This window comes from Bombina bombina, chromosome 12 (genome assembly GCF_027579735.1).
Source record: "Bombina bombina isolate aBomBom1 chromosome 12, aBomBom1.pri, whole genome shotgun sequence".
NCBI lineage: Eukaryota > Metazoa > Chordata > Amphibia > Anura > Bombinatoridae > Bombina > Bombina bombina.
Window position 1 is genome coordinate 76,368,051 of NC_069510.1, and position 14,566 is coordinate 76,382,616.

General features: G+C 38.2%; 1 protein-coding gene across 1 annotated transcript in view; it reads left to right on the forward strand.

Moving 5' to 3' along the window:
* Nucleotides 1–14,566, forward strand: part of LOC128642779 (multidrug and toxin extrusion protein 1-like) — a 585,931-nt gene that overhangs the window by 251,128 nt on the left and 320,237 nt on the right. Inside the window, exons 7-8 of the mRNA XM_053695580.1 lie at nucleotides 8,083–8,127; nucleotides 13,440–13,537. Of these exons, the coding sequence (XP_053551555.1) occupies nucleotides 8,083–8,127; nucleotides 13,440–13,537 (143 nt within the window). The remainder of the gene's footprint in view (nucleotides 1–8,082; nucleotides 8,128–13,439; nucleotides 13,538–14,566) is intronic.

The window sequence follows — 14,566 nt, forward strand, 5'->3', positions numbered from 1 at the left end:
TTGAAAAAATACATCTGGATGGACCGACCACTCCCCCGGATGTAAAGTCTGATGGCTGAAATAATCCGCTTCCCAATTGTCTACACCTGGGATATGAACGGCAGAAATTAGACAGGAGCTGGATTCCGCCCCAGAAAGTATCCAAGATACTTCTTTCATAGCTTGGGGAATGTGAGTCCCACCCTGATGATTGACATATGCCACAGTTGTGATATTGTCTGTCTGAAAACAAATGAACGGTTCTCTCTTCAACAGAGGCCACACCTGAAGAGCCCTGAAAATAGCATAGAGTTCTAAAATATTGATTGGTAACCTCGCCTTTTGAGATTTCCAAACCCCTTGTGCTGTCAGAGATCCCCAGACAGCTCCCCAACCTGAAAGACTTGCATCTGTTGTGATAACAATCAAGGTTGGACGAACAAAAGAGGCTCCTTGAACTATACAATGGTGATCTAATCACCAAGTCAGAGAGAGTCGAACATTGGGATTTAAGGATATTAATTGTGATAACTTTGTATAATCCCTGCACCAATGATTCAGCAAACAAAGCTGGAGAGGTCTCATATGAAAACGAGCAAAGGGAATAGCGTTCGATGCTGCAGTCATGAGACCTAAAACTTCCATGCACATAGCTACTGAAGGGAATGATTGAAACTGAAGGTTCCGACAAGCTGAACCCAATTTTAGTTGTCTCTAGTCTGTTAGAGACAGAGTCATGGACACTGAATCTATCTGGAAACCTTGTCTGAGGAATCAAGGAACCTTTTGGTAAATTGATCCTCCAACCATGTCTTTGAAGAAACAACACTAGTTGATTTGTGTGAGATTCTGCAGAATGCAAAGACTGAGCTAGTACCAAGATATCATCCAAATAAGGAAACACCGCAATACCCCGTTCTCTGGATATAGAGAGTAGGGCACCGAGAACTTTTGAAAAAATTCTCGGAGCTATTGCTAGGCCAAACGGAAGAGCGACAAATTGGTAATGCTTGTCTAGAAAAGAGAATCTCAGAAACTGATAGTGATCTGTATAAATCGGAATATGAAGATATGCATCCTGTAAGTCTATCGTGGACATATAATGACCTTGCTGAACAAAAGGCAGAATAGTCCTTATTGTCACCATTTTGAAAGTTGGCACTCTTAAAAAACGATTCAAAATTTTCAAATCCAGAACTGGCCTGAAAGAATTTTCTTTCTTTGGGACAATGAATAGATTTGAATAAAACCCTAGACCCTGTTCCTGAAACGGAACTGGTATGATTACCCCTGAAAGCTCCAGGTCTGAAACACACTACAGAAAAGTTTGAGCCTTTACTGAATTTGTCGGGATAGGTGAGAGAAAAAATCTTCTCACAGGAGGTCTTACTCTGAATCCTATTCGATACCCTTGAGAGACAATACTCTGAATCCATTGATTTTGGACAGAATCTGCCCAAATGCTTTGGAAGAATCTTAATCTGTCCCCTACCAGCTGAGCTGGATTGAGGGCCGCACCTTCATGCAGACTTGGGGGCTGGCTTTGGTTTCTTAAACATGTTGGATTTATTCCAACTTGAAGAAGGTTTCCAATTGGAACCAGATTTTTTGGGGGAAGAATTGGGTTTCTGTTCCTTATGTTGTCGAAAGGAACAAAAACGGTTAGAAGCTTTAGATTTCCCCCCAGTGGCAGTTGAAATAATTGAATTCAACTGAGAACCAAATAAATTTTTACCTTGGAAAGAAAGAGATAGTAATCTAGATTTAGATACCATGTCAAAATTCCAATATTTAAGCCACAAAGCTCTTCTAGCTAAAATAGCTAATGACATAGATTTAACATCAATTTTGATGATATGAAAAATGGCATCAGAGATAAAATGATTAGCATGTTGAAGTAAGCAAACAATGCTAGACAAATCAGTTTCCTGTTGTACTAAATTTTCCAACCAAAAAGTTGATGCAGCTGCAACATCAGCCATAGAAATGGCAGGCCTGAGAAGATAGCCAGAATATAAATAAGTTTTCCTTAGATAAGATTCAAGTTTCCTATCTAAGGGGACCTTAAAGGAAGTACTATCTTCCATAGGAATAGTAGTATGGTTGGCAAGATTAGAAATATCCCCATCAACTCTAGGGATCTTTTCCCAAAACTCCAAACTAACTGCTGACAAAGGATACAATTTTTTAAACCTTGAAGAAGGGATAAAAGAAGTACCAGGCCTATTCCATTCCTTAGAAATCATATTAGAAATAGCATCAGGAACTGGAAAAACTTTTGGAGTAACCACAGGAGGTTTATAAACAGAATTTAAACGTTTACTAGTTTTAACAATAAGAGGACTAGTTTCCTCAATATCCAATGTAATCAACACCTCTTTTAACAAGGAATGAATATACACCATTTTAAATAAATAAGTAGATTTGTCAATGTCAATATCTGAGGTAGGATCTTCTGAGTCAGATAGATCCTCATCAGAGGAGGATAATTCAGTATGTTGCCGGTCATTTGAAAATGCATCAACTTTATAAGAAGTTTTAAAAGACCCTTTAAGTTTATTAGAAGGTGGGATAGCAGACAAAGCCTTTTGAATCACATCAGCAATAAAATCTTTTATATTTACAGGGATATCATGTACATTAGATATTGAAGGAACAACAGGCATTGTACTATTACTGATGGATACATTATCTGCATGTAAAAGCTTATCATGACAACTATTACATACCACAGCTGGAGATATAATCTCCACAAATTTACAGCAGATATGCTTAGCTTTGGTAGAACTGTTATCAGGCAACAGGGTTCAAACAGTGGTTTCTGATATAGGATCAGATTGAGACATCTTACAAATGTAAGAGAAAAAAAACAACATATAAAGCAAAATTATCATTTTCCTTATATGGCAGTTTCAGGAATGGGAAAAAAATGCAAACAGCATAGCCCTCTGACATAGAAAAAGGCAAGAGGCATATAGGAATGAGTTTTAAATAATGAAAATATTTGGCGCACAAGGCAAACTGAATTTTTTTTGGCGCTAACAACATCAGGAAATGACATTGCAGACGCACCTTGTACAAGGAACTTGGCGTCAACTAAGATGCTAGAAATGACTAACTTGCGTCACCGGACGTCCCTTCGCGCCAAAAATATCTTGTGCCAAGAATGACGCAATAAACATCAGCATTTTGTGCCCCGCAAGCCTAATTTTGCCCGTGAAAATTTAGTGAAAAAGCAGTCAATTTGAAAAAAAGACTAAACCCCAGGTATGAAAAATATTTTCCGAAAAATATTTTTTCCCAAATATGAAACTGAATAGTCTGCAAAAGGAATACAATACATATATTTAGAACTTTATATTAATACATAAAGTGCAAAATCATATCTGAGAGTGTCTTAAGTAATAAAAAAATAGTTACCGAAAGACACCCATCCACATATAGGGGCCTAGTTATCAAGCCGTCAACCTCAAATACGCTGCGTATTCCGCAGCGTATTTGTGGCGAGGCTGATTCGCCTTAGTTATCAAAGGCTCGAGACCGGCAAAAGTAGAATTTTGTGACGTAAACTTCGATCCGCCGGACTCAGTCCGACACAGATCGATTCTTACGTCACTCCAGATGTTCCGCACACAAGTGCGGCACAATCTCACTACTTTTGCTAGTTATCAAAAAACTAGCAGGTACGCTCGGCACTTTTACGGCCCAGCGTACCTGGTTTTCAAAGCGCCAGCCTGGAGGCGGCGGATCCCATAGGAATCAATGGGAGTCTGACCATAGCGAAAGTACAAGTTCGCTGCTGACAGACATCCCATTGATTCCTATGGGAGCTCTCTACACCTAACACCCTAACATGTACCCCGAGTCTAAACACCGCTAATCTGACCCCCCCTACACCGCCGCAACTAAATAAAGTTATTTCCCCCTAAACCGCCGCTCCCGGAGCCCACCGCAACTATAATAAATGTATTAACCCCTAAACCGCCGCTCCCTGAACCCGCCGCAACCTATATTAAACCTATTAACCCCTATCCTGCCCCCCTACACCGTCGCCACCTATAATACATTTATTAACCCCTATCCTGCCCCCCACTACGCCGCCGCCACTGTAATAAAATTATTAACCCCTAAACCTAAGTCTAACCCTAACCCTAACGCCCCCTAACTTAAATAATTAATTAAATAAATCTAAATAAATTAACTCTTATTAACTAAATGAATCCTATTTAAAACTAAATACTTACCTTTAAAATAAACCCTAATATAGCTACAATATAATTAATAATTATATTATAGCTATCTTAGGATTTATATTTATTTTACAGGTAACTTTGTATTTATTTTAGCTAGTTAGAATAGTTATTAAATAGTTATTAACTATTTAATAACTACCTAGATAAAAGAAATACAAAATTACCTGTAAAATAAATCCTAACCTAAGTTACAATTAAACCTAATACTACACTATCATTAAATTAACTAAATAAACTACCTACAAATAACTACAATTAAATACAATTACATAAACTAACTAAAGTACAAAAAATAAAAAAAGCTAAGTTACAAAAAATAAAAAATTAAGTTACAAACATGTTAAAAATATTACAACAATTTTAAGCTACTTACACCTAATCTAAGCCCCCTAATAAAATAACAAACCCCCCAAAATAAGAAAAATCCCTACCCTATTCTAAATTAAATAAATTTCAAAGCTCTTTTACCTTACCAGCCCTTAAAAGGGCCATTTGTGGGGGCATGCCCCAAAAAGTTCAGCTCTTTTGCCTGTAAAAGAAAAATACAACCCCCCCCAACATTAAAACCCACCACCCACATACCCCTAATCTAACCCAAACCCCCCTTACAAAAACCTAACACTAATCCCCTGAAGATCATCCTACCTTGAGTCGTCTTCACTCAGCCGAGCCACCGATGGAACTGAAGAGGACATCCGGAGCGGAAGAAGTTAATCCTCCAAGCGGCGCTGAAGAAATCTTCCATCCGATGAAGTCATCATCCAGGCGGCGCTGAAGAAGTCTTTGATCCGGCCGATGTCATCTTCCAAGAGGCGCTGAAGATGTCTTCTATCCGGGTGAAGTCATCTTCCAAGCCGGGTCTTGAATCTTCCTTCCGCCGACGCGGAACCACCTTCTTCACCGACGGACTACGACGAATGACGGCTCCTTTAAGGGACGTCATCCAAGATGGCGTCCCCTCAATTCCGATTGGCTGATAGGATTCTATCAGCCAATCGGAATTAAGGTAGGAAAATCTGATTGGCTGATGGAATCAGCCAATCAGATTCAAGTTCAATCCGATTGGCTGATCCAATCAGCCAATCAGATTGAGCTCGCATTCTATTGGCTGATCGGAACAGCCAATAGAATGCGAGCTCAATCTGATTGGCTGATTCCATCAGCCAATCAGATTTTTCCTACCTTAATTCCGATTGGCTGATAGAATCCTATCAGCCAATCGGAATTGAGGGGACGCCATCTTGGATGACGTCCCTTAAAGGAGCCGTCATTTGTCGTAGTCCGTCGGTGAAGAAGGTGGTTCCGCGTCGGCGGAAGGAAGATTCAAGACCCGGCTTGGAAGATGACTTCACCCGGATAGAAGACATCTTCAGCGCCTCTTGGAAGATGACATCGGCCGGATCGAAGACTTCTTCAGCGCCGCCTGGATGATGACTTCATCGGATGGAAGATTTCTTCAGCACCGCTTGGAGGATTAACTTCTTCCGCTCCGGATGTCCTCTTCAGTTCCATCGGTGGCTCGGCTGAGTGAAGACGACTCAAGGTAGGATGATCTTCAGGGGATTAGTGTTAGGTTTTTGTAAGGGGGGTTTGGGTTAGATTAGGGGTATGTGGGTGGTGGGTTTTAATGTTGGGGGGGGTTGTATTTTTCTTTTACAGGCAAAAGAGCTGAACTTTTTGGGGCATGCCCCCACAAATGGCCCTTTTAAGGGCTGGTAAGGTAAAAGAGCTTTGAAATTTATTTAATTTAGAATAGGGTAGGGATTTTTCTTATTTTGGGGGGTTTGTTATTTTATTAGGGGGCTTAGATTAGGTGTAAGTAGCTTAAAATTGTTGTAATATTTTTAACATGTTTGTAACTTAATTTTTTATTTTTTGTAACAGCTTTTTTTTTTTTATACTTTAGTTAGTTTATGTAATTGTATTTAATTGTAGTTATTTGTAGGTAGTTTATTTAGTTAATTTAATGATAGTGTAGTATTAGGTTTAATTGTAACTTAGGTTAGGATTTATTTTACAGGTAATTTTGTATTTCTTTTAGCTAGGTAGTTATTAAATAGTTAATAACTATTTAATAACTATTCTAACTAGCTAAAATAAATACAAAGTTACCTGTAAAATAAATATAAATCCTAAGATAGCTGTAATATAATTATTAATTACATTGTAGCTATCTTAGGGTTTATTTTACAGGTAAGTATTTATTTTTAAATAGGAATAATTTATTAAAGTATAGTGTAGTGTTAGGTGTAATTGTAACTTAGGTTAGGATTTATTTCACAGGTACATTTCTCTTTATTTTAGCTAGGTAAGCTATTAAATAGTTAATAACTATTTAATAGTTATTGTACATGGTTAAAATAAATTGAAAGTTACCTGTCAAATAAATATAAATCCTAAAATAGCTAGAATATAATTCTTATTTATATTGTAGCTATATTAGGGTTTATTTTAAAGGTAAGTATTTAGTTTTAAATAGGATTCATTTAGTTAATAAGAGTTAATTTATTTAGATTTATTTAATTAATATTTAAGTTAGGGGGGCGTTAGGGTTAGACTTAGGTTTAGGGGTTAATAATTTTATTACAGTGGCGGCGGCGTAGTGGGGGGCAGGATAGGGGTTAATAAATTTATTATAGGTGGCGACGGTGTAGGGGGGGCAGGATAGGGGTTAATAGGTTTAATATAGGTTGCGGCGGGTTCATGGAGCGGCGGTTTAGGGGTTAAACTATTTATTTAGTTGCGGAGAGGTGCGGGATCAGCAGGATAGGGGTTAATAATTTTATAATAGAGGGCGACGGTGTAGGGGGGGCAGGATAGGGGTTACTAGGTATACTGTAGGTGGCAGCGGTGTCCGGGAGCGGCGGTTTAGGGGTTAATACATTTATAAGAGTTGCGGCGGGGTCTAGGAGCGGCGGTTTAGGGGTTAATACATTTATAAGAGTTGCGGCAGTGTCTAGGAGCGGCGGTTTAGGGGTTAGTAACTTTATTTAGTTGCGGGGGGCTCCGGGGGCGCCGGTATAGGGGGTAGAACAGTGCAGTTTAGTGTGAGTGCTTAGTGACAGGCTAGCAATAAAGCTGGGAAAAAGCCGAAGGGCAGCGAGATCGGATGAGTGATAACTGTCACAGTCCGCTGCTCATCGCCCCGCGGCTTTTTGACAGCTTTATTTGATAACTTAGGCGAACGTATTCAAGGTCCGCGGCGGCGAAGGTAGGCGAGCTTAGGCGGACGTATTGGGCCGGCGAAGCCAGAAAAGTAGACGGCTTGATAACTAGCCCCCATAGCAGATAGCCAAACTAGTACTGAAACAGTTATCAGTAGAGGTAATGGAATATGAGAGTATATTGTTGATCTGAATAAGGGAGGTAGGAGATGAATCTCTACGACCGATAACAGAGAACCTATTAAATAGATCTCCCATGAGGAAAACCATTGCATTCAATAGGTGATACTCCCTTCACATCCCTCTGACATTCACTGTACTCTGAGAGGAATCGGGCTTCAAAATGCTGAGAAGCATATAACGTAGAAATCTTAGCACAAACTTACTTCACCACCTCCATAGGAGGCAAAATTTGTAAAACTGAATTGTAGGTGTGATGAAGGGTGTATTTATAGGCATTTTGAGGTTTGGGAAACTTTGCCCCTCCTGGTAGGATTGTATATCCCATACGTCACTAGCTCATGGACTCTTGCCAATTACATGAAAGAAATAGCCTTGGTCCCAAACGGACAGAAAATGGAAAAGTTCAGTGGTCCTTAAGGGGTTAAAAAATAAATAACTGTATCACTGTTTTAGGTTTTGGCTGCATGTTTTTAATTCCCCAATTCATTTTATGTCTTAATTAGGCTACATTTCTGTACAATCTACAGTCAAAATATTTGCAAAACCAAGTAAGTAATCCTGCCCATATATACGCATTTAGAAAATTAGGTGATATTTAATTATGTATTTTTATTTGTAAATTTTCATCTTTAATCTGGTCTATTTTAACCCCTTCAATGAGCATCGCTACCTGTAGGCACATTATGAGTCCTTCTCATCATGCAGGGGGATCTGTGATCAAACTCTGTTTTCCTCGAAACCCCCGCACTAGAGGACGGGGGTCGTTGGTGGCCTAGGGGGCGGCACTCTCAGGCTTCATGGGAGTGCCGTCCGAAGTCACAACATATACACTTGGTAACGTCACAAAGGACCTAAGGCAAGATTCACCGGCAGCTGCTAGTGAGCTGGTCTTGGAGCAGTACTGCAAACCAGATCATTTAAAAATAAAGTATACCAAACACACAGTGACCTGGTTTGCAATCGTACTTTATATGCACCATGAAAAAAAATGTTTAGAGACCCCTAAATTTTTTTATTTCCCAGTAGACAAGTCCCTCTCTTAAAAAATATATTAATACTACAACATATTATAACTACAACAAAAATGCCATATGGGGAGAGCACTGATTGGACAACAATTCATATTGTTAGCTCACAGGAAAATTTACTTTTGAAGTGGGCGGCAGAGCACAGGGTGTTTATAGCGCATCTTTATTACAACTGGTGAATTAAACTCCATCTAAAATATCTCTAACATTCCGGATCTGATTTTAAAAAGGGGAGAGTTTACAATCACTTTAAGTTTATAACATTGAGATCTTTCAGTTGGCATTGCACATATCTCTGAGTATGTATATGTTACAGTTAGTTCATCCACCAAAGTCACTGCTCCATATGAAAAAACATGGTACCATCTGCAAGAACAGTGTTTTTTAAAGGGATAGGAAAATTAAAATGAAACTTGCAAGAATCAGATAGAGCATGTTATTTTAAGACACTTTTAAAATCACTTCTATTTTCATATGTGCTTTGTTCTCTTGGTTTCCATTGTTGAAAGAGAATACGCACATGTCCTACACTAGTGGGGCTAGCTGGTGATTGGTGCCTGCACACATTTGTCTCTTGTGATTGGTTAACTAGAAGTGTTCAGCTAGCTGCCACTAGCTACAGTAGCTGAATGAAGCATATTTGATAATAGAAGTAAATTTGAAAGTTGTTTAAAATTATATGTTCTATCCAAATCATGAATTCAATATTTTAGATTTCTGTCCCTTTAATTGAACTCCTCATGGCACACAAACAGGCCAGATTTTCAGGATTACCTTTGGTGAGAGCAGGTTAATAGCTAGGGGTGTGCTTTTGTATGTTTTCTTAGCATCCAATGGGGAAGAAGGAAGCCACTCGCCACATTCTGCTCTTTTTGGAGCCACATTTATTCTTGTGAAAGTACAACACACTAAGATCTGGATTTGTGTTGCACTTTCACGAGAATAAATGCGGCTTCAAAAAGAGGTGAATACAGCGAGCGGCCGCCTTCTTCCACTTGATACTAAAGTATCCAAATGCACATCCAAATGCACCCTGGGTAGCACTTGGCTAAATGTAGCCACCAATCAGCAAGTGTTACTCAGGGTCTGAACCAAAGATGGGCCATCTCGTAAGCTTTACATTCATTCCATTTCAAATAAAGATACCAAGAGAACAAAGAAAATTTGATAATAGAGTACATTAGAAAGTTTCTTAAAACATTTGGGTTCAGTTTCCCTTTAAGGTAAACAAATTTGATGAACACTTTGCAGCAGAGAAATCAAAGCAGGTTACAGGAGTACAGATCACACCTACTAATGATTTTCATAGCTCCACCCTCTCTTCTCTGCTCCAAAACCCAATGTAAGATATACACAATACCCACTACATATTAAATGTTATGTGACTCAATCTAATCTGTAAATTGCAGGAGACATGCAAATTACAGCTCATCAAATTAGATATATTATATTAATAGTCTGCTGTCCTAACGTAAAATGAAGGAGACTTAGGTACCACAATCTGTGCAAATATATACAAAAGACCAACAAAGACTTTAAGTCTGACTCACACAATCAGGTATCTATGCCAAGTCCGTGCCACTGGGAAAATGTTTTTTTTTAACACATAACTGCTTACACTTAATTAACTAAACGTTCTATCCATATTTAAGTCTGACTAGTATTATGGTTTATTTTATTAAAGGGACAGTCTACTCCAAAAATGTTATTGTTTAAAAAGATAGACGTCGCCAGCACTATACTAAATGTATTAACCCCTAAACCTAAGTCTAACCCTAACCCTAAAACACCCTAACTTATATATAATTTAAATAAATCTAAATAAACTTACTATCCTTACCTAAATTATTCCTATTTAAAACTAAATACTTACCTATAAAATAAACCCTAAGCTAGCTACAATATAACTAATAGTTACATTGTATCTAGCTTAGGGTTTATTTTTATTTTACAGGCAAGTTTGTATTTATTTTAACTAGGTAGAACAGTTATTAAATAGTTATTAACTATTTAATAACTACCTAGCTAAAATAAATACAAAAGTACCTGCAAAATAAAACCTTCCCCCAAGTTACAATAACACCTAACACTACACTATAATAAATTAACTACATTAAATACAATTACCTAAATTAAATTAAATTAGCTAAAGTACAAAAAAAACAAACACTAAATTACAGAAAATAATAAACAAATTACAGATATTTAAACTAATTACACTTAATCTAATAGCCCTATGAAAATAAAAAAATGCCCCCCCCCCAATAAAAAAAAACCTTAACCTAAACTAAACTACCAATAGACCTTAAAAGGGCCTTTTGCTGGGCATTGCCCCAAAGTAATCAGCTCTTTTTCCTGTAAAAAAAAATACAAACAACCCCCCCCAACAGTAAAACCCACCACCCACACAACCAACACCCCTAAAAAAAACTAAGCTTCCCATTGCCCTGAAAAGGGCATTTGGATGGGCATTGCCCTTAAAAGGGCAGTTAGCTCTTTTGCAGGCCCAAACCCTAACCTAAAAATAAAACCCACCCAATACACCCTTAAAAAAACTTAACACTAATCCCCTGAAGATCGACTTACAGTTCTGAAGACCGGACATTCATCCTCAAGGAAGCAACAGAAGTCTTCATCCAAGTGGCAGAAGTCCTCATAGAAGCCGGCAGAAGTCTTCAAACCAAGCCGGGCAAAGTGGCCCTCCAGACGGGCAGGTCTTCATCCAGACAGCATCTTCTATCTTCATCCATCCGACGCGGAGCGGCTCCATCTTCAAGACATCAGACGCGGAGCATCCTCTTCATCCAACGGATTAAAGACGAATATTGGCTGATTGGAACAGCCAATAGAATGCAAGCTCAATCCTATTGGCTGATTGGATCAGCCAATAGAATTGAACTTCAATCCTGTTGGCTAATTGCATCAGCCAATAGGATTTTTTCTACCTTAATTCCGATTGGCTGATAGAATTCTATCAGCCAATCGGAATCTAAGGGACACCATCTTGGATGACGTCAATTAAAGGAACCGTCATTCGTCGTTAGTCCGTCGGATGAAGAGGATGCTCCGTGTCGGATGTCTTGAAGATGGAGCCGCTCCGTGTCGGATGGATGAAGACTTCTGCCTGTCTGGAGGACCACTTCACCCAGCTTGGATGAAGACTTCTCCCGGCTTCGTTGAGGACTTTAACCCGGTTGGATGAAGACTTCTGCCGCTTCCTTGAGGATGGATGTCAGAACTGTAAGTCGATCTTCAGGGGGTTAGTGTTAGGTTTTTTTAAGGGTGTATTGGGTGTGTTTTATTTTTAGGTTAGGGTTTGGGCCTGCAAAAGAGCTAACTGCCCTTTTAAGGGCAATGCTCATCCAAATGCCCTTTTCAGGGCAATGGGGAGCTTAGGTTTTTTTAGATAGTATTTTATTTGGGGGGTTGGTTGTGTGGGTGGTGGGTTTTACTGTTGGGGGGTTGTTTGTATTTTTCTTAAAGGTAAAAGAGCTGATTACTTTTGGGCAATGCCCCGCAAAAGGCCCTTTTAAGAGCTATTGGTAGTTTAGTTTAGGGTATTTTTTTATTTTGGGGGGGCATGTTTTTATTTTGATAGGGCTATTAAATTAGGTGTAATTAGTTTTAATATCTGTATTTTGTTTATTATTTTCTGTAATTTAGTGGGGGGGTTGTACTTTAGCTAATTTAATTTAATTTAGTTAATTGTATTTAATGTAGTTAAGTTGTTTAATTATAGTGTAGTGTTAGGTGTTATTGTAACTTAGGTTAGGTTTTATTTTACAGGTACTTTTGTATTTATTTTAGCTAGGTAGTTATTAAATAGTTAATAACTATTTCATAACTATTCTACCTAGTTAAAATAAATACAAACTTTCCTGTAAAATAAAAATAAACCCTAAGCTAGATACAATTTAACTATTAGTTATATTGTAGCTAGCTTAGGGTTTATTTTATAGGTAAGTATTTAGTTTTAAATAGGAATAATTTAGGTAAGGATAGTAATTTTATTTAGATTTATTGTAATTATATTTGTTAGTGGGTGTTAGGGTTAGACTTAGGTTTAGGGGTTAATACATTTAGTATAGTGGCAGCGACATTGGGGGCGGCAGATTAGGGGTTAATAAATGTAGGTAGGTGGAGGCGATGTTAGGGATGGCAGATTAGGGGTTAATAATATTTAACTAGTGTTTGCGATGCGGGAGTGTGGCGGTTTAGGGGTTAATATGTTTATTATAGTGATGGCGATGTCAGGAGCAGCAGATTAGGGGTTAAAAGTTTTATTATAGTGTTTAAGATGCAGGAGGGCCTCGGTTTAGGGGTTAATAGGTAGTTTATGGGTGTTAGTGCACTTTTTAGCACTTTAGTTATATGTTTATATGAGTTTAATGTTACAGCGTTGTATCATAAAACTCATAACTACTGACTTTCAAATGCAGTAGGAATCTTGGCAGTAGAGGGTGTACCGCTCACTTTTTGGCCTCCCAGGACAGACTCGTAATACCGGCGCTATGGAAGTCCCATAGAAAAAAGGGGTTATGAAGTTTACTTAAGTTGTTTTGCGGTAAGGCCAAAAAAAGTGTGCGGTGCCCCTAAACCTGCAAGACTCGTAATAGCAGCGGTAGTGAAAAAGCAGCGTTAGGACCTGTTAACGCTGCTTTTTCACCTAACACAAAACTCGTAATCTACCCGAATCTTTAAGATTTGAGCATTAACCCCCAAAAATGAAAAGACTATAGCATATCATGAATTTAGAATTTTTTATCTAATTTGTTGCATCCAGGCCTATAGCATTTTATACTCCTAGTGAAACGACTCTCTTCTTTATCTAGGGCATTGTTCTACCTCAAGTGTTAACGGGACTCACAGCAAATATCTTCAATGCTTTAATAAACTACATTTTCCTGTATGTGCTGAGCTTAGGAGTTATGTAAGTATCAGGTCTGTAGCTGACCTTTCAGTAGCAATGTGTTGCAGCCCTTTCTGGAAGCCAAGGGGTTACTTCTTCACAAAAGCTATTTCTTTACATTAAAGGGACATAAACTCCCACTTTTTTCATGATTCAGATAGTGCATAACATTTTCAACATCTTTCAGGAGCAGCAATGCACTACTGGGAGCTGATTAGTGACTGCACATATATGCCTCTTGTCGGTGGCTCACCAAATGTATCCAGCTAGCTCCCAGTAGTGCATTGCTATGCCTTCAACAAAGGATACCAAGAGTATGAAACAAATTTTATAATAGAAGTAAATTGGAAAGTTTAAAAACATAATTTATGTAAGAATTTACCTGATAAATTAATTTCTTTCATATTGGCAAGAGTCCATGAGCTAGTGACGTATGGGATATACATTCCTACCAGGAGGGGCAAAGTTTCACAAACCTCAAAATGCCTATAAATACACCTCTCTCCACACCCACAATTCAGTTTAACGAATAGCCAAGAAGTGGAGTGATAAGAAAGGAGCGAAAGCATCAACAAGGAATTGGAATAATTGTGCTTTATCCAAAAAAATCATAACCACCATAAAAAGGGTGGGTCTCATGGACTCTTGCCAATATGAAAGAAATTAATTTATCAGGTAAATTCTTACATAAATTATGTTTTCTTTCATGTAATTGGCAAGAATACATGAGCTAGTGACGTATGGGATAGCAAATACCCAAGATGTGGCACTCCACGCAAGAGTCACTAGAGAGGGAGGAATAAAAATAAAGACAGCCAATTCAGCTGAAAAATGAATCCACAACCCAAATCAAAAGTTTTAATCTTATAATGCAAAAAACTGAAATTATAAGCAGAATTATCAAACTGAAACAGCTGCCTGAAGTACTTTTCTACCAAAACCTGCTTCTGAAGAAGAGAAAACATCAAAATGGTAGAATTTAGTAAAAGTATGCAAAGAAGACCAAGTTGCTGCTTTCAAAACTGATCAACAGAAGCTTTGTTCCTAAAA